Genomic DNA, 24511 nt, shown 5'->3' with positions numbered 1-24511 from the left:
GGACTACGATACAATCAATGAGAATTATATTGTATTAGAACATTTAATCAGGCTCCCTGCTCCGTGCTGAGTCTGCTTCTCCCTCTGCCCCTCACCCTGCTCGTGCTCTCTCTCTCTTGCTCTCTTTCTCAAATAAATAAAAATCTTTAAAGAACATTTACTGAGGAAATGTCATCATATATTAGTTAAGTTCTTTAAATATATACAAAATATATATACCAGTGTAAAGGAAGAACAGACACAAGAATGTTAACAGTAGTATACTTGATATCTGGAACAATGAACAATGAAATAATATTCTTCCTTTCTTTTGTGTTATCCAAGCTTTCTATATTTTGGGTTTTCACAACTTTCTATATTGAACATCTTTTATTCTTGTAAATAAATGTTTTCATAATATATATTTTTTCTAAGAGCTCCTGACAAAATTTTAAACTGTTAAACTAAAATTACTTCAAAATGGAAACAAAATGTACTGTACACTACAAAAAAAAACCACCCAGCTTAGAACTACCTTCCTTAGAAAGAAGATAAAAGAAAATTACCTTCATCCCCAAAGTGGAACAGACCAAGTCAATGATAGCACTAAGTTGGTTGCTATGAAAGTACATAGCAACCAATAACAACATCTCCCCAAAAGAAGCAGAGACACCAGAAGTACTGTTGAAACAAAAAAGAAAATATGAATTTCCAAAGAGGATAAGAAACACTAACTGCAACAAATTAAGTCATCTTACCTTTCAAAATATGCTTCTTCTTTTATCATCCAACTTAGCCACACTACCATTAGCTGCTCCTGTTCAGGTGTACTATATAAAACATACAAAAAAGTCACTGGCTTAAACCAGGTATACTAGCATAAGAATGAGAAAACATTCTGGAATTATTTTTAGCAGAAATTATTTTTTCCTTCCTATTTTGAAATATCAATTCAAATTAATTGCTTGTTGAAGTGGCCATTAACTGTCAATGAAATATGAAGTAGTTCCAGAGATGAAGAATAAGGGCCTTTTGCTTTTCTTTATGAATGTGAACAGTAAAACCCTCTCAAAGGCTTAATTACTGCATCTGCAAGTTGGAGTGAAATTCCTCTCATTTTTTAGAAAAGCAAAGACCTTCTGGGATTAAAATGGTAGAAGAACTGTATTAACGGTTAATATTTCATATGAAAAAAATCTAGAGTTAAAGCAGTCATCAAGAAGTCACAAACTGAGTAGTAGAGCAGTTCCAAGGAAAATAAATTTAAAAAAAAAATTTTTTTTTTATTCATTTGAGACAGAGAGATAGAGAGAGAGAGCATGAGCAGGGGGAGTTGCAGAGGGAGAGGAGAAGCAGGCTCTCCGCTGAGAAGGGAGCCAGATGTGAGACTCAATCCCAGGACTCTGGGATCATGACCTGAGCTGAAGGCAGAGGCTTAACCATCTGAGACACCCAGGCACCCAAGGAAAATAAAATTTAATTTACAGAAACATTTTTTTAAGTTTTTTTTTTAATTTATTTGACAGAGAGACACAGCGGTAGAGGGAACCCAAGCAGGGGGAGTGGGAGAGGGAGAAGCAGGCTTCCCGCTGAGCACCCGCTGAGCAGGGAGCCCGATGCGGGGCTTGATCCCAGGACCCTGGGATCATGACCTGAGCCGAAGGCAGATGCTTAACAACTGAGCCACCCGGGAGCCCCTTACAGAAACATTTTGAGCAGAACTCAAAATTATAGAGAAGTAAGTGATCACTATTCAAAGAACAAGAAAAAAGATCTATGGGTTCATGAGACATAAAAAATGATTAACAATGTTTTTAAAAGGAATTCCAAGACTTACATTAAAAGGTACAAGTCAACTTTGACTTGTGAAAATAATTTTGATTTTCTTCTACTTCACTGCAGTGTAAATGGGTAAAACAAAAAGCAACTGAAAAGCCTGCTATCCCATGCTAAGAAAATTTAAAAGGTCATTCTCAACTATAGCTAAACCATTCCACTAATAAAAGACAGCATTACATAATAGAAAGATAACAGCCTTTAGAGCAAGGCAGAGCTCAGGAGGAATCCTAACTCTATTAATTATTGGTAATGAGATCTCAAACAAGAAATTTAAATGATCCTTCTAAACTTTAACTCTCCTATCCAAAAATACAGATAGAAATACCCACCTTCTAGAAGTAATGAAGATTAAAGATAATGTTTAGCAATTACTTCAGGTAAAGAGAAAGGAAAGCACTTGATTCTATTACCTAATTTCACACCTTCCTAGAACTCCAAACTACATTAAAGGGATTTTCCCAAAAGGCATAAATGCATAAGATGATACTGAGGAACGACAACACAAACTACTAGGAGCGAGAGCACATTCTGAAGAGTGGTAACTAACTCAGCAGACTCAAGAAAGCAGAATACTAAACTAACATGAGGGAAAAGCTAATCCACTTTATACCACAGCATCCCCAAAGAGCTCAGGAACTGACAGCTCCAGGCATTTCTGGGAGGGAGAGTGAAAACAGACTAAATTAAAAAGATCAACAGTCTATATAGGAGTAGACCTCCAGATCACCTCCTCCATTTGACACAATTAGATGAATCCCCATCCCCCAGCAGAGAGAAGACTGGAGATTTGTGCTCTGGAGATGGTGAAAGAGGATGTCTCTGAACTGAGGATCAACCAGGGATATCTGGGACACCATTCTAAAAGTAGAATTAAGTGAATGATTATACTGCAGGTTTAGATCCCTAGCCCTTAACCCTCACTTTTTAACTTTGTTTATGGGTTTCTTTTCAGGGCTTTACTCCCCAGGCAAGACAAAAGTCTTCTCTAAGAATGTAATAAGCCCAAGAGTTTCCGAAAGAGCCACCTATGCATTAAAAGATTCAATCTGCTTTTTAGTTCCTTACTCTTTTTTTTTTTTTAAGATTTATTTATTTATTTGAGAGAGAGAAAGCACACAGGAATGAGGGGGAGGCACAGGGGAAAGAATCTCAAGCTGACTCCCCGCTGAGCGCAAAGCCTGATGTGAGGCTGGATTTCACAACCCTGAGATCATGACCTGAGCTGAAATCAAGAGCCGGACCCTCAACTGCCTGAGCCACCCAGGCACCCCTCCTACTCTTAAATATAAACAATCAAGAATGATCAAAGCCCTGAAAAAAAATTTCTAACTTGAAAAATAGAGACCAAAAAACGCAGGAAAAAAAAAAAACTTAGAGAAAAGCAACAATACTAATAAAACTTCAATCATCATGATTAATATCAGAAAAATCATGCCACCATGAAGCAACAGCTACCGTACAGAAGAAATAACCAGAAAACAAAAAAGAGCTCTTAGATATCAGAAGTGACAGAGGATTAGAAGTTGAAAACAAATCCTTGAAGGTAGAATGAGCAGTATCTTTTCAGAGTGATAAAAATGTTCTAAAATCAGATTGTGGTAATGGTTGTACAACTTTGTAGATATACTTAAAACTACTGAATTGTACATTTTAAAATGGGCAAATTGTATGGTATGTAAATGGTCTCTCAACTAAGCTGTTTCTTAAAAAGTAGAACAAGACAAAGATAAGGAAAAGAGGAAAGGGTAAGAAAATAAGATAATCATTTCAGAAAGTCCAATATCCAAGTAAGAGATGGTTTTGGAGGGGCCCCTCGGTGGCTCAGTCGGTTGAGCGGCTGCCTTCGGCTCAGGTCATGATCCCAGGGTCCTGGGATCGAGCCCCGCATCGGGCTCCCTGCTCAGCGGGGAGCCTGCTTCTCCCGCTCCCACTCCCCCTGCTTGTGTTCCCTCTCTCGCTGTGTCTCTCTCTGTCAAATAAATAAAATCTTAAAAAAAAAAAAAAGAAGAAGAAGGAGCCTGAATATCTTGAGAGGAGGTTCAGATTGGCAGAGCTTGAAGTTGCATCAAAGTAAGTACACAGAATAAAGAGCAAATGAAAACCAAACAAACAAAACACAGGATAATTATTAAGACAAAAAACAAGTTTTGCAGAAGAAAAGTTATCATCTACTGTGTGGCTGAGCCCCCAGGAGAGACAATCTGAACAACTATATATTTGTCAAAGCAAACTTGCAATATAACCGTACTGGGACAATGGGAAGATGGAAAGGATATGTAGATACTCTGGGGGGAAGACAAGAAGGAGACAACTAATTCCTCATCTCTCATTGTAGGAAATCAACGATTACTCCTAAAATCGAAAAATCAAAAACATGGCAAATACGAACATGTTATTTAAAGATGTGGAAATAAAAACCAAAAGAATCAGCTAAAAGAACTGAAGAAAGTTGAAAGAAGTCGCCTTGAGGGAAGGGCAACAGGATGGAAGGGAATAGGGACTGCTCTTCGCATTACCAAATCTTGAAGAACCAGAATGACTCCTTCAACTGGCATACAGCAGATGCTACTGAGGCCATTTACTAAAAGATAATACCACCTACCATTCCTAGACCAATTTTTCTAGTAAGCTCTCAATTAATGCTATACGTGCATTTCAATAAACAAAAGCAGACCCTCAGAAAACAGCAACCTATATAGAAAAGTACCTGACAAGTGTAGAAAAGGCCAGCAGCATACAAAAGGAAAGCGAAACGAAGCGAACTCCAGCTGGCGTAGCAGGAGGACGGCTTGTCATCAACTGCAGCAATTGCTCAGCTTCTTCTTCAGTTGGTCTAAAAAAGGGATATATTATTAGGCTTTACTTTTGTTAGTTGAGAGAGGAAGGGAGAAAAAGGAACTTCCCAAGAGTTTAACTTTTCAGATATAAATTCTGAGCTTTATAATGATACCTTCCTATTTATAAAATCTTTAATACTTTAAATCATTAAAAGCAGAACTGTTGAGCTTACAACGAGGGCTTTTCCTCAGACACAAATACACGCAATCCTCACTTGGCACAGTAGTGTGGGACCATAAAAATAACTATGCAAGCTGAAACTATGCATCTTGATTGAAATAACCAATGGGGAAAGTTAAATGTTCATGACCTTTAAAATTTGCCAAAACGTCAAAAACTCTGTCAGTCATAATGCATAGGGAAGTGAAAAAAAAACAGCAAATATTTATATAGTGCTCTATAGTTGAAAATATTACAAACACTGGGAATTAAAGTGGTTTTTTTCTTAATTTATCAAGAATAGTTTGAAAAGCCCTTGCTTTGTTCTCATTGTATATCTTTTTTTTTTTAAGATATTTTTTATTTATTTATTTGACAGAAAGACAGAGAGCACAGGTAGGCAGAGGGGCAGGCAGAGGGAAAGGGAGAAGCAGGCTTTCTGCTAAGCAGGGAGCCCGATGCGGGGCTCAATCCCAGGACCCTGGGATCATGACGTGACCCGAAGGCAGCCACCTAACCGACTGAGCCACCCAGGCGCCCCTCTCATTGTATATCTTATAATGTGGAGTGAACCTCTTTCTCACGCCTTGATGAACTGTCATCTCCCTTTCTAAGTTCAGATCTAATTCCAACATTTTATCCTTTGTTATGTTCAGTCATGGAATATCTAAGAGTTCCTTTAATGTGAAGATTTTTGCCAGAATCACCTCCTCTGGGGCGTCATCCTTTTTTTCACAATGACTTTCCTCAATCATGTTGACAAGGGCACCTTCACTAAGTTCTTCTGCTATGTATCTAGGGTTTCTCAAATGGCAGCTGCATCGACATTGTCATGATCAGCTATTCCATTTATGTTTGGTTCAAATGCCACTTCCAGTGTTACCACCCTCGTTTCTTTGCTACACATTCATCTTTCTTGGCCAATTTCTTCTTTCAATTATTTTTGTCAAATGACACATGGGTCTATCACTGAGACAAGGCAACAGTACAACTCTGCACTTTCCTGTCTGTTCATCAGCTGAGTAATAGATTGGCAGTGACTGGTCCCCAACAACTTTAAAAGAAATGAGGTGCGTCTGCTATTCACAGAGCGTCTTGTGGCTTGAAGAGCTCTCGGCAAAATTTGTATATCATACAATTATTTCGTCAATGTATCACGGTAACTGATATATTAGCTGTTGAGGGAACAGTGTTATTTAACTAAGCCAACGCTAAGTTTAAGTTAGTGAAATTCAGAGACATGCAAAGTGAGGACTGTATGTACAACGGTTGAGATCATTATTCAAAAGGATGTAGTGCACTGACTCCATAAGAAACCTTGTGCTTAATAATCACTACATATCAATTTTAAATAATCTGTGATCTCAGTTGTGAAAGGAAACAGGAGAGATTTACTTCAACTAGCTGCATGGGCTCAATAAAGTATCACTCACATATCATTCACTTTAGTCAAGCTGTGGTAAAGTCACAGGTTTTCTTAAACTGCTCTGGCCCCTCCCATATCCACATAATTCTATTTACAATCCGACAAAAATAGATGGATACATCCCCCCTGGGAACGTTTTTGCCTTAGGACTTTATTCTTAATATAGGCCAGCCCACTGCCTAAGCCCAACAGAAAACCCAAATCCTCAGAATAAAAGGCCTTTGGCTCACTTTCTTGGGATTAGAAACAAGAAAGTAAAATGATAAAAAGGTAAAATATCAAATTATTGAATACTTGAGTCCAGCGATCCCCATCAAAGCACAGTACAGACGTAAGAGCGCACTGGCTTTCACAACATGCTCTTCTTTCAGCCCCGAATACACAGACACACTGGGCTCCATCTCCACATCAGCTTCTTCCACAATGCGGGTACTTCTTACTGTGGGAAGAATGCCCATCAACTCCAGAAGAAGCTGCCTTCTCATTTGCCAAAGGACAGAACTACTGGTCTCTCTTTTTCTCTGTAAAAAATATGGACCACAAAAGGAAGGAAGCATGGAGCACTTAAGGATGCTCAAACGAAACTCCCCCGTTAAACATTTAAAACCGACCCATTTGAAGAGGCTGTCAGAACTGCAGAATCTCATTTTAACCAAATGAGCAAACTCAAAATTCACTGATTCCTTTGAAGAATACTCACCTTAATCTGGATTGGCTGCACAGAAAACACTAAATTAATGACAATTTGAACTGTAAACTATCATTTAAATGGTTAAACATTAAACTTGCAAATACATAATGACTAAAGGAGTCATCTCTGATACAGTAGAAAGTGCTCAGATTTTGGAGACAGAACATCTTGGGTTTAAACAATAACTTAGCCATTGATTATGTATGCTTACCTCTCTGAACCCCACTTTCCTTAATGACAAGGAAGTGAGTATTTTATTAATAATATTTAACTCCCAAGGGTGTTGTAATTAGGAGTTTACAAATCTATCACCCTCACAGTTCTTCAAGCAAGGATGTCTTAGTCATCTATTACTTGGCAGGGCCTACCACTGTGCCTTACACATAGCAAGCACTCAGTATCTTTTATACTGATGAATGAACAAAAAAATACATATGAAAGCAGTTCTAAACTGTAAAAAACCAGGCAAACATTAGTCATTTTTAGAATGTTTCTAAGTAAAATATAATAAGCCTGCATTTTTAATAGGATTAGGTATAAATAAGAGAAATTTACTGCACACAAAGGACAATTACAAACAAGATGAACATACCAAAGTGCTTAACACAGTGCCTGACATATAGAAAGCGTACAATAAATGTTCACTTCCCTTAAGCAAAGCTTAAATTAGTTCTCAAAAAAAAAAAAATTGTTCTCAAATGGGCTAGAAATAAAGTAGAATTTGGAATATAGAAAAGTATGGTGAGCCAGTAGCATAAAAAAATGACTGGAGGACCAGGCAGTACTGTCTAATTCACTGATTTCAACAAGATAAAAATCAGTCTGCACAGAGTCCTTCATAGAAACTCTATTTACAGAGTTACCATGAAATGTTTTTTTTTTTTTTAAGATTTTATTTGTTTATTTTGAGAGACAGAGGGACAGAGGGAGACGGAGAAGCAGACACCCTGCTAAACTGGGAGTCCAATGTGGGGCTCGATCCTAGGACCCTGAGATCATGACCTGAGCCAAAGGCAGACGCTTAACTGACTGAGCCACCCAGGTGCTCCACCACGAAATGTTCTTTGAAAAAGTAAAATTTCTTATAATTTAAAAACTGTTGCAAAATAATACACATTCATCAATAGATGAATAAACAAATAATATTTGTATATACATACAATGGAATAATATTCAGCCTTGAAAAAGAAAGAAATTCTGATATATGGTACAACATGCATGGACTTTGAAAACATTATGATAGGGTGCCTGGGTGGCTCAGTCAGTTAAGCGTCTGCCTTCAGCCCGGGTCATGATCCCAGGGTCCTGAGATCGAGGCCCGCATCGGGCTCCCTGCTCTGTGGGGAAGCCTGGTTCTCCCTCTCCCACTCCCCCTGCTTGTGTTCCCTTTCTCGCTGTGTCTCTCTCTGTCAAATAAGTAAATAAAATTAAAAAAAAAAAGAAAACATTATGATAACTAAAACAAGCCAAACTCAAAAAGAGAAATACTGTGTGATTCCACTTATATGAGGTACCTAGAACAGTCAAATTCATAGAGATAAAAAGTAGAAAAAAGTTACCAGGGGCTGGAAGAAAGGAGGAATGGGGAATTATTATTCAATGGGTACAGAGTTTCTGTTTGAGATGATGAAAAAGTTCTGAAAATGAAGAGTGATGATGGTTGCAAGATATTGTGAATGCCACTGAACCACAGACTTAGAAAGGATTAAAACAGTAAATTTCATGTCATGTGTATTTTACAATAAAAAATATCTATTAAAATTACAGACTATAATAACTTATTCTGATGACAAATCTAACCCAGAACCCTAGAGATTCCCAAAACTCTTTCAGAGGGTCCAGAGGTCAAAAACATTTCCTTAAACATTATTGGCCGCTTCTATTCTCATTTTCTCACAAGCGTACAATATAGCTTTCCAAAGGTTCTATTAAGCCAGACATTAAAGAGATTTGCAAAAATGTAAAACAATACTACTCTTCTCACTAAATTTTTGGAAAATATGGTTATTTTTCATTAAAAATATGTTCATATTTAATACAGTTATTATTTTTAAATGAATTAAGTAGAGGTGCCTGGGTGGTTCAGTTGGTTAAGTGTCTGCCTTTGGCTCAGGTCATGATCCCGGAGTTCTGGGGTCAAGCCCCACATCGGGCTCCCTGCTCAGCAGAGAGTCTGCTTCTCCCTCTCCCTCCTCCCTGCTCCTTCTCACTCTCTCTCTCTTTCAAATAAATAAATAAAATCTTTAAAAATAAAAAAATAAAAATAAGTGAATTAAGTAAATATTTCAAAGTTTTCAGTTTTCATTTCTTTTTTTTTTTAAGATTTTTATTTATTTATTTGACAGAGACACAGTGAGAGAGGGAACACAAGCAGGGGAAGTGGGAGAGGGAGAAGCAGGCTTCCCGCTAAGCAGGGAGCCCCATGTGGGGCTCGATCCCAGGACCCTGGGACCACGACCCAAGCTGAAGGCAGATGCCTAATGCTGAGCCACCCAGGCGCCCTCAGTTTTCGTTCCTAATATGTTAAATATCAACAGATAAAAGCACATAAACAAAAGCTCTTTAGTAACCCCCAGGATTTAAAAAGTCAGGAGTTCCTGAGACTAGAAGTATTGAGAACCACTGCTCTAATGACATCATTCTAAAAGTGTTTCTTTCTCTTTTACTAGTTGCCAAAATATCCTGATTCTTAGCCTATAAGATCTTTAAACCCTCACCTGCTGTCCATTTCGGATAAAAGTTCCAAACCAAGTCCGGACTTTCGCATTTATTCCAAGAAGCAAACCGCTAACAAAACAAACCAAGTCACTCACTCCATCTTCACTAGCTTCATTTTTAGTATGATCCAACGTCAAAGCCACTCCAAGCCCTGGCAAGTGACATTCTTCCACCTAACACAGCAAAGAAAACAAACTGAACTGAGAATCATAAGGAAAGGGGCCAGGACACTTCAGTGTTTAGATGTTTTAAAGCTTCTAAAGTTTAGAAGAAGGCATATCCCAAAACATAAAAACCCAGAGAGGATGGTAATAATATATCCAGTATATAATTCCAAATTGCTACAAGACTCTAAAACCACCCTGGGAAAATTTCTGATCATAATACAAAGGCTTTTGTGTCATAAAAATAATAAGATCTCCTACCACCATCCCTCGAACTTTGAGGGCCTGAGAGGGATTCATTTTACATAAGAAGCGTAGTGCATCTGTCCTGCGCCTTCCTCCAAGACTTTCTTCATCTTGTCGTTCTCCATTTTTTATCAGACCCCTGCAAACTGAACATTTAATAGCCACTATTACTTTAAGCTTTCAAGTAAGATGTTAGAAACAATTTCTTCAGCCTTTGAATTAATCATTTATGTGGAATAGACACTATAGAAGAAAATGATCAGGGAATTTGAAAGCACAGCAATGGAAACTGGCTAAAATAAAGCACAGAATGAAAAGAGACTTAAAAAATGAACAGTGACCTGTGGGGCAATATCAAGTAGTCAAATATAATTACAGTCTCAAAGAAAAAGAAAATGGAGGACAAAAATATATTTGAAGAAATTTTTTTCAAAGTTGATAAAAACTATAATCACAGAAGCTCAAGCAGGATAAATACAAAGAAAATCATATTGAGACCAATCATAATCAAAATTCTGAAAATCAGTGGAAAAGAGAAAATCTTAAAAGTAGACAGAAAGAAAAAATAAATAAAAGCAGCCAGAGAAAAAAACAAACATTATACACAGAGGAGCAGAAATCAAAACTACCACAGACAACAGAATGACATCTTTAAAGAGCTAAAAGAAAATGTCAACCTAAAATTTTATACTCAGTGAAAAATATCTTTGAAGAATGAAGACAAAATCAGGTTTGTTTTTTTCAGATTAAAAAAAAAACTGGAAAGAAGCACCTGGCTGGCTCAACCAGTAAAGCATGTGACTCTTAATTTCCAGGTTAAGGGGCACCTGGGTGGCTCAGTTGGTTAGGCGACTGCCTTCGGCTCAGGTCATGATCCTGGAGTCCCGCATCGGGTTCCCTGCTCAGCAGGGGGTCTGCTTCTCCCTCTGACCCTCCCCCCTCTCATGTGCGCTCTCTCTCTCTCTCTCTCTCAAATAAATAAATAAAATCTTTAAGAAAAAAAAAATTTCCAGGTTAAGTTCAAGCCCCTCTTTGGGTGTAGAGATTACTTAAAAATAAAATCTTTTAAAAAGTAAAAATAAAACTTGAAAAGCTGGAAAAATTTGTTGCCAACAAACCTGACCTGCAAGACATGTTAAAGGGAAATTATACCAGATGGAAATGTGAAGCTATAAAAAGGATAGAAGTGGGGCACTTGGGTGGCTCAGTCTATGAAGCGTCAGACCTGATTTTGGCTCAGTCCATGATCTCAGGGTCATGACACTGAGCCCCATGTCAGGTTCCTCGTTGAGCGTGGAGCCTACTTAGGATTCTCTCTCTCCTTCTCATTCTCACTCTCCCTCTGTCCTTTTCCCCTCACTCACACTCTCACTCTAAAATAAAATTTTATACATATATATAATTAATCGCTAAAGCAAAAGTAGTAACTATGTATTCTGAGTCTTGTAACACATGTCAAAGTAAAATCTATGACAACAGTAGCATAAAGGACAGGAGGGGGAAATAGAAGTATATTACATTATATGTAAAGAGGTAGAAAAATCACTGAAAGTAGACTGCCATAAATTAAAGATGCATACTTTTTTTTTTTTTATTTATTTTTTCTTAAGTAGGCTCCATGTCCAGCGTGGAGCTCAACACAAGACTTAAACTCATGAGCCTGAGATCAAGACCTGAACTGAGGTCAAGAGTCGGTCGCTTGGGGCACCTGGGTGGCTCAGTCAATTGAGTGACCGGCTCTTGATTTCAGCTCAGGCATGATCTCAGGGTTGTGGGATCAAACCCCACCTTGGGCTCCACACTCAGCTCAGAGTCTGCTTGTCCCTCTCCCTCTGCTCCTCTCCCCACTCACACTCTCTCTCAAATAAATAAATAATCTTAAAAAAAAAAAAAGTCAGACACTTAACTGACTGAGCCACCCAGGTGCCCCAAAGATGCAGACTTTAAACCTGACAACAACAAATGAAGAAATAAAAATGAAAAGAAAAAATTAAGCAAAGACGTATAGCTAATATGACAATAGTGGAGATAAAATGGAATCCTAAAAATTTCAATCCAAATGAAGAAAGGAAAAAGAAACAAATAGAAAACAAATAGCAATATGATATACTTAAATCCAACCATCACAACAATCACATTAAATGGTCTATGTAAAGGGTCTAAACTCTCCATTTAAAAAGCAGAGACTATAACTAAATTAAAAAAAAAAAAGATTCAACTATACTTGTCTACAGGAAACCCACCTTAAAGATACAGATTTTTCAAAGAGATGGATATATACCATGTAAACAGTAATTGTAAGCTGCTATGGCTGTATTAATAAAGCAGACTTCAAAAGAAGGTATATTACCAGGGATAAGGAAGGACATATCATAATGAAAAAGAAAAAGGCTCAACTCATCATAAAGATATAACAATCCTAAATGTACATGGACCCAAACACAGCTCCAAAATTAATGAAGCAAAAACTGACAAAATGAAAGGAGATTTTGTTTGGAGGAAATTGTTTGGAGACATCAACACTCCTCTCTCAGTAACTGACAAAACACATAGACAGAAAATCAGCACTAGCACAGTTTTTACAAAAGACTTTTATATATCTTGTGATATTCAATAAATCTCTTAGAAATGTAAGGGAAACGTTATTATTAATATCTCATTTTATATATGATAAGTATCTTGATGATTACCCAAAAAGGGAGTGACAAAACTAGAAATTATGACTGCCACATCCAGTGTTTTTTTTCCTCTTTAGCTCCCAATTCACAACCTTGCTCAAAAATGCTTTCATTTTTATATCACACAGACCCAAACAACAATCTCCAATCAGTAGTAGTTTGAAATAGAGGTGAAAATTTTAGTTGATTTTTCTCAATTTCAACTTTTCTGCAAACTGACAGCAATAAGGCTAAAACACAAAGGGTTTGATTGCTGCTATTTCTGATTACATGCTATCTTGCATTGCACTCTGGATGTTTCACAGATATATGTCTTCTTCCCTTTGCTCCATGAACATAGATTTATAGCTTCTAGTTCTTTAATATTTTTACTGTCCTATTATAGTACTGGTGTCTAGTGACAAAAAAATTTTCTTGCACACTCACCGTACTTAAATTTGTAATCTCAAAACAATTTTGAAATCTTCTCAACATTTCTACAATGAATAATCACTAATAAATTTTCCAAAGATAAAACCTCAAATAAAAGCACATAAATATTTCTTCTTAGCTCAAAAAGCAGGTCCTGTATCTGCCCAAAAAAATTTCTTCAATATCCTATTTTAAAGTAATATTTACCTTCATTAAAACTATCAGGAACATTGGCCACCAACAGACATAAGAACCAGGCACCATTTCTAACATGTAGCAAGGCTTCAGCTACATCTACTATAGGAAGCAGGGAAGGGAGCTCTACAAGAAAATAAAGTCAATGTTACTACTAAGGAGTGATATTTCATTGTATTATACATAAGCATTTTTTGGACATTTCACAGATGTCATCTAAAGGCAATTAAGGTACTTTCTTTTCATAGTCTAGAGCTGAATTGTCCAGTAGGATAGCCACCAGCCACATGTGGCTATTTAAACTAACTGGGGTGCCTGGCTGGCACAGTGGATGGAGCATGCAACTCCTGGTCTTAAGGGTTGTAAATTCAAATTCGAGCCCCACCCTGGGTGTAGAGATAACTTAAAGATTTTTTTTTTTTTTAATTTATTTGACAGAGAGAGAGAGACACACAGCGAGAGAGGGAATCCAAGCAGGGGGAGTGGGAGAGGGAGGGAGAAGCAGGCTTCCCGAGGGGCAGGGAACCCAATGCAGGACTCGATCCCAGGACCCCGGTTCATGACCTGAGCCGAAGGCAGACGCTTAACAACTGAGCCACCCAGGTGCCCCGAGATAACTTAAAAATAAAATCTTCTGGGCGCCTGGGTGGCTCAGATGGTTAAGCGTCTGCCTTTGGCTCAGGTCATGATCCCAGGGTCCTGGGATCGAGTCCCGCATCGGGCTCCCTGCTCAGTGGGGAGCCTGCTTCTCCCTCTGCTTCTCCCTCTGCTTCTCTCTCTCTGTCTCTCATGAATAAATAAATAAAATCTTTAAAAAAAATAAAATTTAAAAAAATAAAATCTTTAAATTAATTCAAATTAAATTTAAAAAAAATAGTCAATCCCACTAGCCATATTTCAAGCAATCCGTAACCACATGTGGCTAGTGGCTACTACTACAATGGAAAGCACAACACGCACCACTGCCACTGTGACACTGGACAGTGTGGGCAAGAGGGATTTTCATGAAAATCTTTGCATTTTTATGTCCTCTTTCTAATCCAATCATTCAAAGTTAATAATTTGAAATATTTCAATCCCCTCACAGGTTTTGTCTTAACTTTAAACAAAATTGGGATTATATTCTACTTATCATTTTACCTTTTGTTTTTTTCACTTACAGATTATGACCATTTTCCAAAAGATCATTAAATTCCTTCAAACACACTATGTTAATGGCTATTTAACATGCCATACTATGGGAATAGTATAATTCACTTAATCATTGTCACACTACTAGCCACTTTTGTCTTAACATTTTAAGGTGCATTTTTATAAAATATATATTTACATAAAATAACACAATTTCCAAGTTAAGAAGTTACACAGTACCATTTAACAAGAAACTATGAAGGTAATGTATCTTAGCAGTCATTACAGTACCTGCTTGTAAAATACAAAGTACATCTGCAGCTTCCTCCAAATACACTGGACTCTCAAACAGCTCAGATGACTTAAAAAAAAATTCTCCACTGGACTCAGACACCTTAAAAAAGAAAAAAAGAAAAAGAAAAAAGAAATGATGAACTCTATTAATTTCAGATAATGTACTAAATCCCTTACTATTTTTATAATTATTTATTGAGCTTACAGACGTTTCTAAATATGTTATTAATATACTGCAGCAGAATATGCAGTATTTCATAAATTTGAGCCGCTTTAATCACAGTCACATTAATTATTATTCAGACATGGCAATATGGGTCTCAATAATTTATTTCTATATAAAGATTTGGAGATATCTGGAATTAAAGATAAGACAAACCAAACAAATGAACCAGGAATGCTACCTACAAAACTTACAGCTCGGGATGCCCGGGTGGCTCAGTCAGTTAAGCATCTGCCTTCGGCTCAGGTCATAATCTCAGGGTCCTGGGATCAAGTCCCACATCAGGGTCCCTGCTCAGCAAGGAGTCTGCTTCTCCATCTCCCTGCTCCCCCCCTTTGCTTGTACTCTCTCTCTCTCACAAATAAATTAAAATTAAAAAAAAATTTTTTTTTAAGTTATAGCTCAAAAAAAGGCAAGAAATGGTAAACTTAAAGCAGTATAACAGATATAAATTATGTTCAATTGCAAATGAACTGTAGGAAAAACAAAAAATAAACATGTAGATCAACAGAAGTAGCTACTAACTTTTTTAAAAATTTCCTACAGCAGCTTCATCACACTTCCCATTTGAAGAGTTCTGAACCAAAATACTGGAAACCTCCCAGGGGAGAAAGGTCACTTATTTTACAAGATCCATCAAGTTAGATATTAAGAAAAAGGTGTTGGAAAAATATTGACTGAAATTAAGGCTATCAATATAGTAGAAAAGAATAGAAAGAAATAACTGTTTGTAATACAAAAACCTTTTTTAAAAGATATTAACATATATATTTGAATTAAAAAAACAAATAAATAGGGGCGACTGAGTGGTCCAGTCGGTTAAGCAACTGCCTTCGGCTCAGATCATGCCCCGCATCAGGCTCCCTGCTCAGCGGGAAGCCTGCGTCTCCCTCTCCCACTACCCCTGCTTGTGTTCCCTCTCTCGCTGTCTCTCTCTCTAATAAAAAAATAAAATCTTTAAAATAAATAAATAAATAAATTTTTAAAAATAAAGATTTCTAACATATCTTAAAGACTGCACTAACTGCACCCCCCAACCACCACCAGTATTTTCCTTGGAAACAGAATTTAGAGTTGTTCAGTCTGCAGTTTATAAAACTAAACTTTATTTATTATAAAGTAACTGACCTTGAAATTCTAAGAGTAAATAATTTTTGCCTCCGAAACTCTGGGCTTAATATATAAGCCATCTTAATATGAAGATCCAGCTTAATTATTTTTATAGTAGAACCCCGACATGCACAAATTAAAATTCAGAGTTTCAATTAATCATAATTACCCAAAAGTCCATGAACTAAGTAATCTATCATTTTGCTGACATTCAAAGTTGAATAGCTTTCAATAGTGTATAGCTGCAATTCAGTCATATAGTGAGTAAGCCTAGCCAATGATCCCACATCCAATTCAGCTTTGATATTCCCTATTCACTGATTATGTGAGATAATGAATGCTCATTCAGTGTCTAAAGGAATCACATACATTTTTCAGTTATGTTTTATAATATTTTATGAGGAAAATCATACCCTATAAAGATATTATCAAATTTGGTAATTTGTAGAAGTCTTGAGCTATATACCCTTCTAAATATCAAAAAGCCATTGTATGGAGTCCATGCAGAAAAAAATTCTCTACAATAGAAAATGCAGAATAGGTATAAATGAGAGAAAATAGTAGAGAAAGATAGGCATTTAACAGCCTTTTAAGCCTTTCACAGAAAACACGTTCAAAACAAATAGAAATACGTGTAAAGGAGGATGCAACTTGCCTGCCTTCTAGCCTGTTTCTACTTTTTTTTTTCTTAAGATTTTATGTATTTATTTGTCAGAGACAGAGGACAAGCAGGGGGAGTGGCAGGCAGAGGGAGAAGCAGGCTCCCCACTGAGCAAGGAGCCCCATGCAGAACTCGATCCCAGCTCCCGGGGATCATGACCTGAGGCGAAGGCAAGTGCTTAACACACTGAGTCACCCCGGCGTCCCCTGTTTCTACTTTCTATGTGCAGACATCAAATCATGCATATTCTGATGTGTGATTAAAATAAATGCACCTTGTTCATAATTGCCAGCAGTTCACTAAGCACAAGACGCAATCGACGAGGCGAATCACTGTGTTCAAACTCCAACGTCAATCCATGCTGAAGCTGTGATACCAGGATGCTCTCTCCACTGCCTCCTCCAAGTTTATGCCTAATAAAGTACAAATGTGTAAAACAACTATCATGAGAACACTGACACAGAAATAAAATTATCTTTTGTTGAAATAATCTACAAAAGAATGTGTGAATTCTTTTCATACATTTCATGAATGTAATACTTCTGAAATACTATTTAGTTTGCCTATTTCAGGGATTCACAACCTATATAAAGACTCCAACTGATAGTTAACACCTACTTCGATGAACAACAATGGCTTGCTATTGGGATTCACAATGGGTAGGGAAGAACCAACCAAACAACTGCCCAGATTTTTGGGAAATCAATGTAAGCTCAAAAAGCCTGCCGGGTGATTCCAATAAATACTTCTATTCTAGGGGAACTTACCCTACCCACTTCCCACTGAGAGTAATTGATCTAATCAGTTTAGCATGAATACAACAGTATATGTAGCCAACTTCTCTCTACACATTTTAGAATACAGAACTCAAAAGATCCTAAAATTTTAACTATAAATAGAAAAGAACTAGGTAAAATGCTCTCCAAAGTTTAGATTCTCAGTCTTTTCTGGGAAAGTGCATCCAATAAAAAGTCCTAAAAGCTCCAAAGAAATATTTGATTCCCTGTTCTTTGATAAATCTAAGTAAATCCCAATCCACATATTATATAACACATTACCTAAGCTGCTGTTCTTTGCTGGCATCCTGTTCTAAGGCATGAAAGTCCACAGACAACAACGCAACAATGGAATTGACAGCTTCCACTCCAGAGAGAAGACGAAGGATCAGTTTTTTATCCTGAGCCCAGCTCTGGCTCTGGTCAGCAGGCGCACAGAGCGCCATCCGCACCAAGCAGGGCAGGAGAAGTCTTAATTCCGGATCACTTAAAGATGCTAACCGAACAACATCCACCTTCTGCATTGCCTCAAAAGCAAAAGGGCTGACAAACTGAAGACTTGTACACTCAGCCATTATCACTGTTGATCCTAATGATAAAAAAAAAAAGAAAGCAGGTATAATTCCTACATGTATGAACGCCCCTCTTTTTAAAAACTCAGAGAAACGTGGTTTATCTTTAATAGGCCCCTATGCTGGCTAGGTTTCAGGCACAATTAAAGGCTCCCTGTGTTTTTACTCCCACCTAAAAATTGAGAAAGAAAACAGAGTACATTAATATCTCCTCCAGCCCTAGGGATCTTCTATTCTAATACTTATTTTGCAAAGAAATATGAAGCCCAGAGAGATTAAATAAGAGGCATATAGTGATGACTAACTAGTGGCAAAATCCAACGCTGAATCCCCATCTGCTTAATCTCAGTCCAAGACTTTCTCCACTGCATCAATCATCTGAGCACCACAATGCAAATAAAAATGAGTAGTAAAGAATGTTCTTCTTCCGCACCTCTTTAGTTTTTTATGCCTACTCAACAAATGTAAAGAATTGTTAGGCTTCTCTTTCCCACCCTCCACGAGTCAATGGAAGCTAAAATCTCCTCACTAACCAAAAGCAATGCCAGAATCAACGTTCTGGAGGCCATAACACTATCCTAATGTCCCTTGTGTTGCTTGGGGAAAAAGAAAAACAGCTGTGGAGGTGCAATTAGCTATGGGAGAAAGATGAGTTCCGCTTGAGCATTTGTCTTCACTAGTAATCAGAAGCCACCCCCTCCAAAAAAAAAAAAAAAAAAGGCAGGGAGTAGGTGGCAAAGCCATCCCCTCTAAAACCCACAGACTAGCAAAATCGTGGGTTAACAGAGTCGTGGTCAGAAACGTTACTTTGTTTTTAAGCAAGAGGCGCTGGCCTTTTAACAGAGGGGCGGGCTGAGGGAGCGGAGGCACCAAGGCTGTGTGTGCTCACAGATTTCGCCCTCAGCCTAACGAGAACCAACCAGTCCCTCTGGCAGAGAAATGTAAAGCCAGTGACCGACGTGGACCGGGAAACGCGCTAAAGCCTGAGAGGCGGAAGCTTCATACCTTAAGATTTGCCCTCCAACCTCCCGGGACCCAACACGGATTCCACGCCCTAGAGGCGGGACGCGGTAGAAATCTAGAGCGCGATCCGAAGTTGGGCCTAGGCGAAAAATCCCGATTCGCCAACCCTAGCTGTGCCTTGAGTCGTCCCAGGCACCAAAAACCCAGACGCCGGGACCAATGGGGTTGGCAGTGCGATAGACTGTATGGGGACACCGCACAAGCACAAAGGAAGAACCCGCGCTGAAGGGAGGGGAAAGCGGAGGGGGCTGTTTCAACCTGCAGCCAGCACCTTCATTCATCCCCAGCCTCTGGCTCCCGTCGGCCACCGTACTGAACTGAAAGGACGGCTGGCTGCGAAAGGAAACCCAGAGACGTCGGCGTTGATGCAACGGTGCGCGTGCGCGGCCCCACCCCTTCCTCCCCGCAGTTGCCCAGCCTAACTACACCACCCTCGTCCCGGAGATTTAGAATGGTGCTTCTCCAGAGGGTACTTAGTACCTGTGTCCTTTTCGATTAAGTCCTTAAGCCTCTCCGAGCTACAGTTTCATCGTCACAGGATTTTTGTGGCGCTTGAATGAAGTAACGTATGTAAAAGAAATGTTAAAGTTGTTTCCACTATTCTTTGACCGGAACACTTAATGGAATCAGACAGTACTATCTCCATCTCTGCCTCTGCCCTCCTAGCACCAAAGTTCTAGAATCCTAGGATTTCTGGGTGAATTGAAAAACTAATATTTTCCTGAGCTTTCTTCCGCTCTTGACCTCACACCCTCAAGGTCGGGAGTTAAACATCTTACTTTCAGGGTTCTGTACTTTATGGTCAAGGGTTAGGGGATGGGAAAAATGGGTGAGGGGGGAGTGGGAGGTACAGGCTTCTAGTTATGGATGAGTAACTCCCTCACAACATAGAAATTATAGTCAGTGGTATTGTAATAGCTATCAGATGGTAGCTACCTTGTCGTGAGCATATAGCATAACAGAGTTGTCCAATCACTATATTGTACACCTGAAACTAATGTAACATTGTATGTCAACTTTACTTCCATTTTAAAAACAAAAACCAAAAACTTAGGGTCCATAGATCCTTAGAAAGTGATGGATGGAGTTTCAGGAATTCCCTAGAATCTGCAAAATTGTGAGTGCTTGGCACTTCTGGAAGGAGAGTCCAAAACTTTCAACAACCTCTCAAAGGGAGTCTAAGCACCCAGAAAAGATTAAGAACTACTAATCTCTATATATTTTCATACTATTTCTAGTTCCTGGTACAAGCAGCGTGCATTTAGCACCTTCTCTTTACCAGCTATTGTGCTACAAGCTGGAAGCAAAAATATTTTACAGAGCTGCAACTTCATACTGTATAGTTTTCAAGGCTTGCATAGAGTGATAATCTAATAAAGTCTGCTTTCAACATTAAAAATAAATCAGCAAAGGAAGAAAAGAATTAATGTGTGTTGCAGTGTTTCTCAAAACTTTTTTCCACCTGACCTACAGTAATACATTTCCTATTGTGACCCAGGTCACACATGTGCATATATACCCACATTTTTTTTAAGATTTTATTTTTTTTAAGATTTTATTTATTTATTTGACAGAGAGAGACACAGTGAGAGACACAGAGAGAGACACAGTGAGAGAGGGAACCCAAGCAGGAGAAGCAGGCTTCCCGCCAAGCAGGGAGCCCGATGTGGGGCTTGATCCCAGGACCCTGGGATCATGATCTGAGCCACCCAGGTGACCCAAGATTTTATTTTCTTAAGTAATCTCTACACCCAACACGGGGTCTGAACTCACAATCCCGAGGTCAAGAGTTGCATGCTTCACCAACTGAGCCAGCCAGGCACCCCTATACCCACATTTAAATGGAACAAAATTTTTATGGAGTAATACACATTCCACATGTTACATGTTCTATTTCTTTTTCTTTTTAAGATTTTATTTATTTATCTGAGAGTGACAGAGAGCATGAGCAGGGGGAGAGGCAGAGGGAGAGGGAGAAGCAGACTCCCCAACACAGGGCTGAACAGGGAGCCCAACACAGGGCTAGATCCCAGGACCCTGGGATCATGACCTGAGCCCAAGGCAGATGCTTAACCAACTGAGCCACCCAGGCGCCCCTAAAAATTTTTTTTTAAATTGCTGGTCACTACACACTAAAACTGATTTCATAGTCAAGAGACTTACAAATTGTAAATTGTCATTTTTAAGCAGATATTTAATAAGAACATTTATTGAAGTTGCTAGGCACTAGTATTTTATATCTATTATCTGATTTAATTCTCTGAGGTAGGTAATAGTCTCTATTTTATAATTGTGGGGAAATTAAGACTGAGAGCAGTTTAACAATTTAATCTCCCTGGATGATCATTTCACAGGGGGAGAATGAAGAGAAATCAAAGACTGTTTTGAGGGGTGAAAGAGGAGAAAGGGGTTGTGAACTAAGTGATTTTTAAGATCTCTTCCAACTCTAGTTTATGATCCTGTAATCATTAATGGAGAAACAACATGCAGATACATCTCAGTCTATGATCAGCAGATCAATTTTCCCAACACCATTGGTTGAAGTGACTTTTTTCCATTGGATATTCTTTCCTGCTTTGCCTAAGATTAGTTGAGGGTCCATTTCTGGGCTCTCTATTCTGTTCCATTGATCTCTGTGTCTGTTTTTGTGCCAGTACCATACTGTCTTGATGATGACAGCTTTGTAATAGAGCTTGAGGTCCGGAATTGTGATGCTGCAGAAGCAGTTAGCCAACTGAGCCACCCAGTCATCCTGTTCTTCTCCTCCAGTTCTTACTCTCAGTGAGTGTCATCCACTACCCGGAATTGCTCAGAGCCAGAAACCTGGAAGTCATCCCAAACTCCAGCCTCTCCCCACTCATATCCATGTAGTCAGAGTATTTCAAATCTACATTGTAATGTTTGTCAGTGAAGTCATTTTGACAATCATATAGAACTTAGTGAAAAAAGATTTACTCATGAACTTCTGAGTTTTAGATCAGCTTCCTCTGAGGCTCATTCCCAAACATACTAAAATCAATTTTTAAAGACTTTGCAGCTCTGGTCTTTAGACAGATTAAGAACTTACAGAAGGGTAAAGTAGTCCTAACATTTAGTTGCCTATAAACCACAAAAACTTTGATTATTAAAGGAGTATAAACCACAAAACTTTTTTAAAGGAGTATCTTATATAATTATGGTGTACCCTTTGTGATATAAAATGTTTGAGGGAATAACCCCCTTTTAAGACCAATGTGGTACTGAGGCTCATGACCATTTCTATCTGAAGATCTATCTTCATTAATTTTATGGATAAAATATTGAATAGAATTGGGTCCAGCCAAGATTCTATAGCACAAGATTAGAGACACCCCTCTGGGTTGATATAGCCCCATTAATCAAGACTTTTTTGGTATGATTGTTCAATTAATTATGAATAATCCCAACTACTATAACACTTCCCTGCTTTAGGATAAAGTTCATTTTCCCTAAGGTGGCACTCAAAATCAAGAGTTTTTCATGGTCTGACTTCTTAATTCTGTCTTGAACTCCTGCATTATCTATCCCACCATAAGCACCTCTGTTTTAGTCTGTTGGAACTGCTTGTTTTCCAAATCCTTCATGCTACTCATGGGCCTTCTCCATCCCCACCCCCCGTTCCTTCTGTCTGAATTCCTTTATTCTCTTTATGTAGTACCTATGTATACTTTAAGTCTCACTTCCAGTGTTTCCTTGCTAAGAAATCTTTCCTTGACAAACCACCTGTATCTTCATTAGATTTAAGTATGTCTCATTGATGCTCCCAAGACACCCTTTACTTCCTTCCATCATAGTACTTCACATATTGCACTATACTGTTAAAACTTGTCTCCCCTAAACAAAAAAACACCAACCAACCAACCAAAAAAACAAAAACCCCTTGTTGGAGGGCAGGACCTATATTTTATTTCTTTGCCCTTGGCACAGTATGGTACTTAATACTGGTTTGAATTAATGATTTAAGTGTAATGATCTCATGAGACCTTATTAAATAACCTGAATATGCATCTCTATACTCTATCAGTTTGTTAATGCTGTCAAAATGAAATGTGGAGATTGATTTCAACTATTCTATTCTCTCTTGTATATGTACTACACTTATTCATATCACTCTAGAAGTCTTATGGTACTAATTATGTATATACAAGTATGTTTCTCAGTAGACTAGGGCTAAAGGTCAAAGGTTTGTATCTCATAACTAGTTTATAGTAGTCTATTAAAACAGTGCTTTAGTAAAACTATGCTGGTTTCTAAAGATCTTGTCATAAAAGTGAGGTAAATTTGTTAGTAGTTTCTAACTTTTTTTAAAATAAAAAACCGGGGAAGTTGCACATTTCCACTCCTCTGGCATCTTCTAGTTTTCTACAGTATTTCTGAAATCATTATCTAGAAGTTCTGTTAGCACCAAGGTTGTAACTCATTTGGACCTGGCACCTTTAAATCCTTTAAGTCAGTTAACTATCTCAGATTTTAATTTCATCATAGACAAGTTATTTTACACTTTAGAGCTTTAAGACCCTTCAAGCTGGCTTTTTTAGTTGGGAGTAGGTTAGGAGAGAAAGGAGATAAAGAAGGTGCCTGGGTGGCTCAGTTGGTTAAGCGACTGCCTTCAGCTCAGGTCATGATGCAGGAGTCCCTGGATCGAGTCCTGCATCGGGCTCCCCGCTCAGCGAAAGAGTCTGCTTCTCCCTCTGACCCTCCCCCCTCTCATGTGCTGTCTCAAATAAATAAATAAATCTTAAAAAAAAGAGAGATAAAGTATTAAATCCTTGATTCTTTGCATTTTTTCCATCCTTGATCTTGCTAGAAGCATATTTTAAGATTTTATTTGAGAGAGAGGGCCATTTAGAGGGAGAGTGAGAGGGAGATTTAGAGGGAGAGTGAGAGGGAGGAGGCTCCCCACTGAGAGCCCGAAGCAGGACTTGGTTCCAGGACCCCAAGATCATGACCTGAGCTGAAGGCAGACAACCAACTGAGCCACCCAGGCACCCAGAGCATATTTTAAAAGTCCTGTTGCAGGGGCGCCTGGGTGACTCAGCTGGTTGAGCGTCTGCCTTCGGCTCGGGTCATGATCCCAGGGTCCTGGGATCGAGCCCCACATCGGGCTCCCTGCTCCGCGGGAAGCCTGCTTCTCCCTCTCCCACTCCCCCTGCTTGTGTTCCGTCTCTCTCTGTGTCTCTGTCACTGTCAAATAAAGAAATAAAATCTTTAAAAAATAAATAAATAAAAATAAAAGTCCTGTTGTAGCCTTTAAGCATTTTTCCCCTCTGGCAAGGCTTAATTATTCTGGATTTGACTCTTCTAGAGAACACAGGTATTAATCATCCCTCACATTTGTATTTTACAAATTTCTAAATTT

The 24511-nt window shown here is 38.4% G+C and overlaps 1 protein-coding gene across 3 annotated transcripts in view; it reads right to left on the bottom strand.

The window, feature by feature from the left end:
* INTS2 (integrator complex subunit 2) overlaps positions 1-19457 on the bottom strand; it is a 52942-nt gene extending 33485 nt beyond the window's left edge. Inside the window, exons 1-11 of one of the 3 annotated variants that reach the window (XM_028109343.2) lie at positions 19393-19457; positions 17822-18128; positions 17038-17176; positions 14767-14869; positions 13357-13470; positions 10076-10206; positions 9650-9823; positions 6536-6762; positions 4526-4651; positions 738-809; positions 546-660 (exon numbers count right to left, since the gene is read on the bottom strand). In XM_028109343.2, coding sequence (XP_027965144.1) covers positions 546-660; positions 738-809; positions 4526-4651; positions 6536-6762; positions 9650-9823; positions 10076-10206; positions 13357-13470; positions 14767-14869; positions 17038-17176; positions 17822-18128; positions 19393-19411 — 1527 coding nt within the window. In that variant the 5' untranslated portion in view covers positions 19412-19457. Of the gene's footprint in view, positions 1-545; positions 661-737; positions 810-4525; positions 4652-6535; positions 6763-9649; positions 9824-10075; positions 10207-13356; positions 13471-14766; positions 14870-17037; positions 17177-17821; positions 18129-19116; positions 19241-19392 lie in introns of those variants that run through there. The other 2 variants (XM_028109344.2, XM_028109345.2) reach the window with 2 other exon arrangements.
* Between the last annotated feature and the right edge of the window lie 5054 nt (positions 19458-24511).

Source organism: Eumetopias jubatus, unplaced genomic scaffold (genome assembly GCF_037043125.1).
Source record: "Eumetopias jubatus isolate StellerSeaLion01/CBP00866 unplaced genomic scaffold, mEumJub1_p1.0 scaffold_10, whole genome shotgun sequence".
NCBI classification, from domain to species: Eukaryota; Metazoa; Chordata; class Mammalia; order Carnivora; family Otariidae; genus Eumetopias; species Eumetopias jubatus.
Note: the sequence above shows the minus strand (reverse complement) of the source record. Positions and strands in the feature narration are given on the sequence as shown.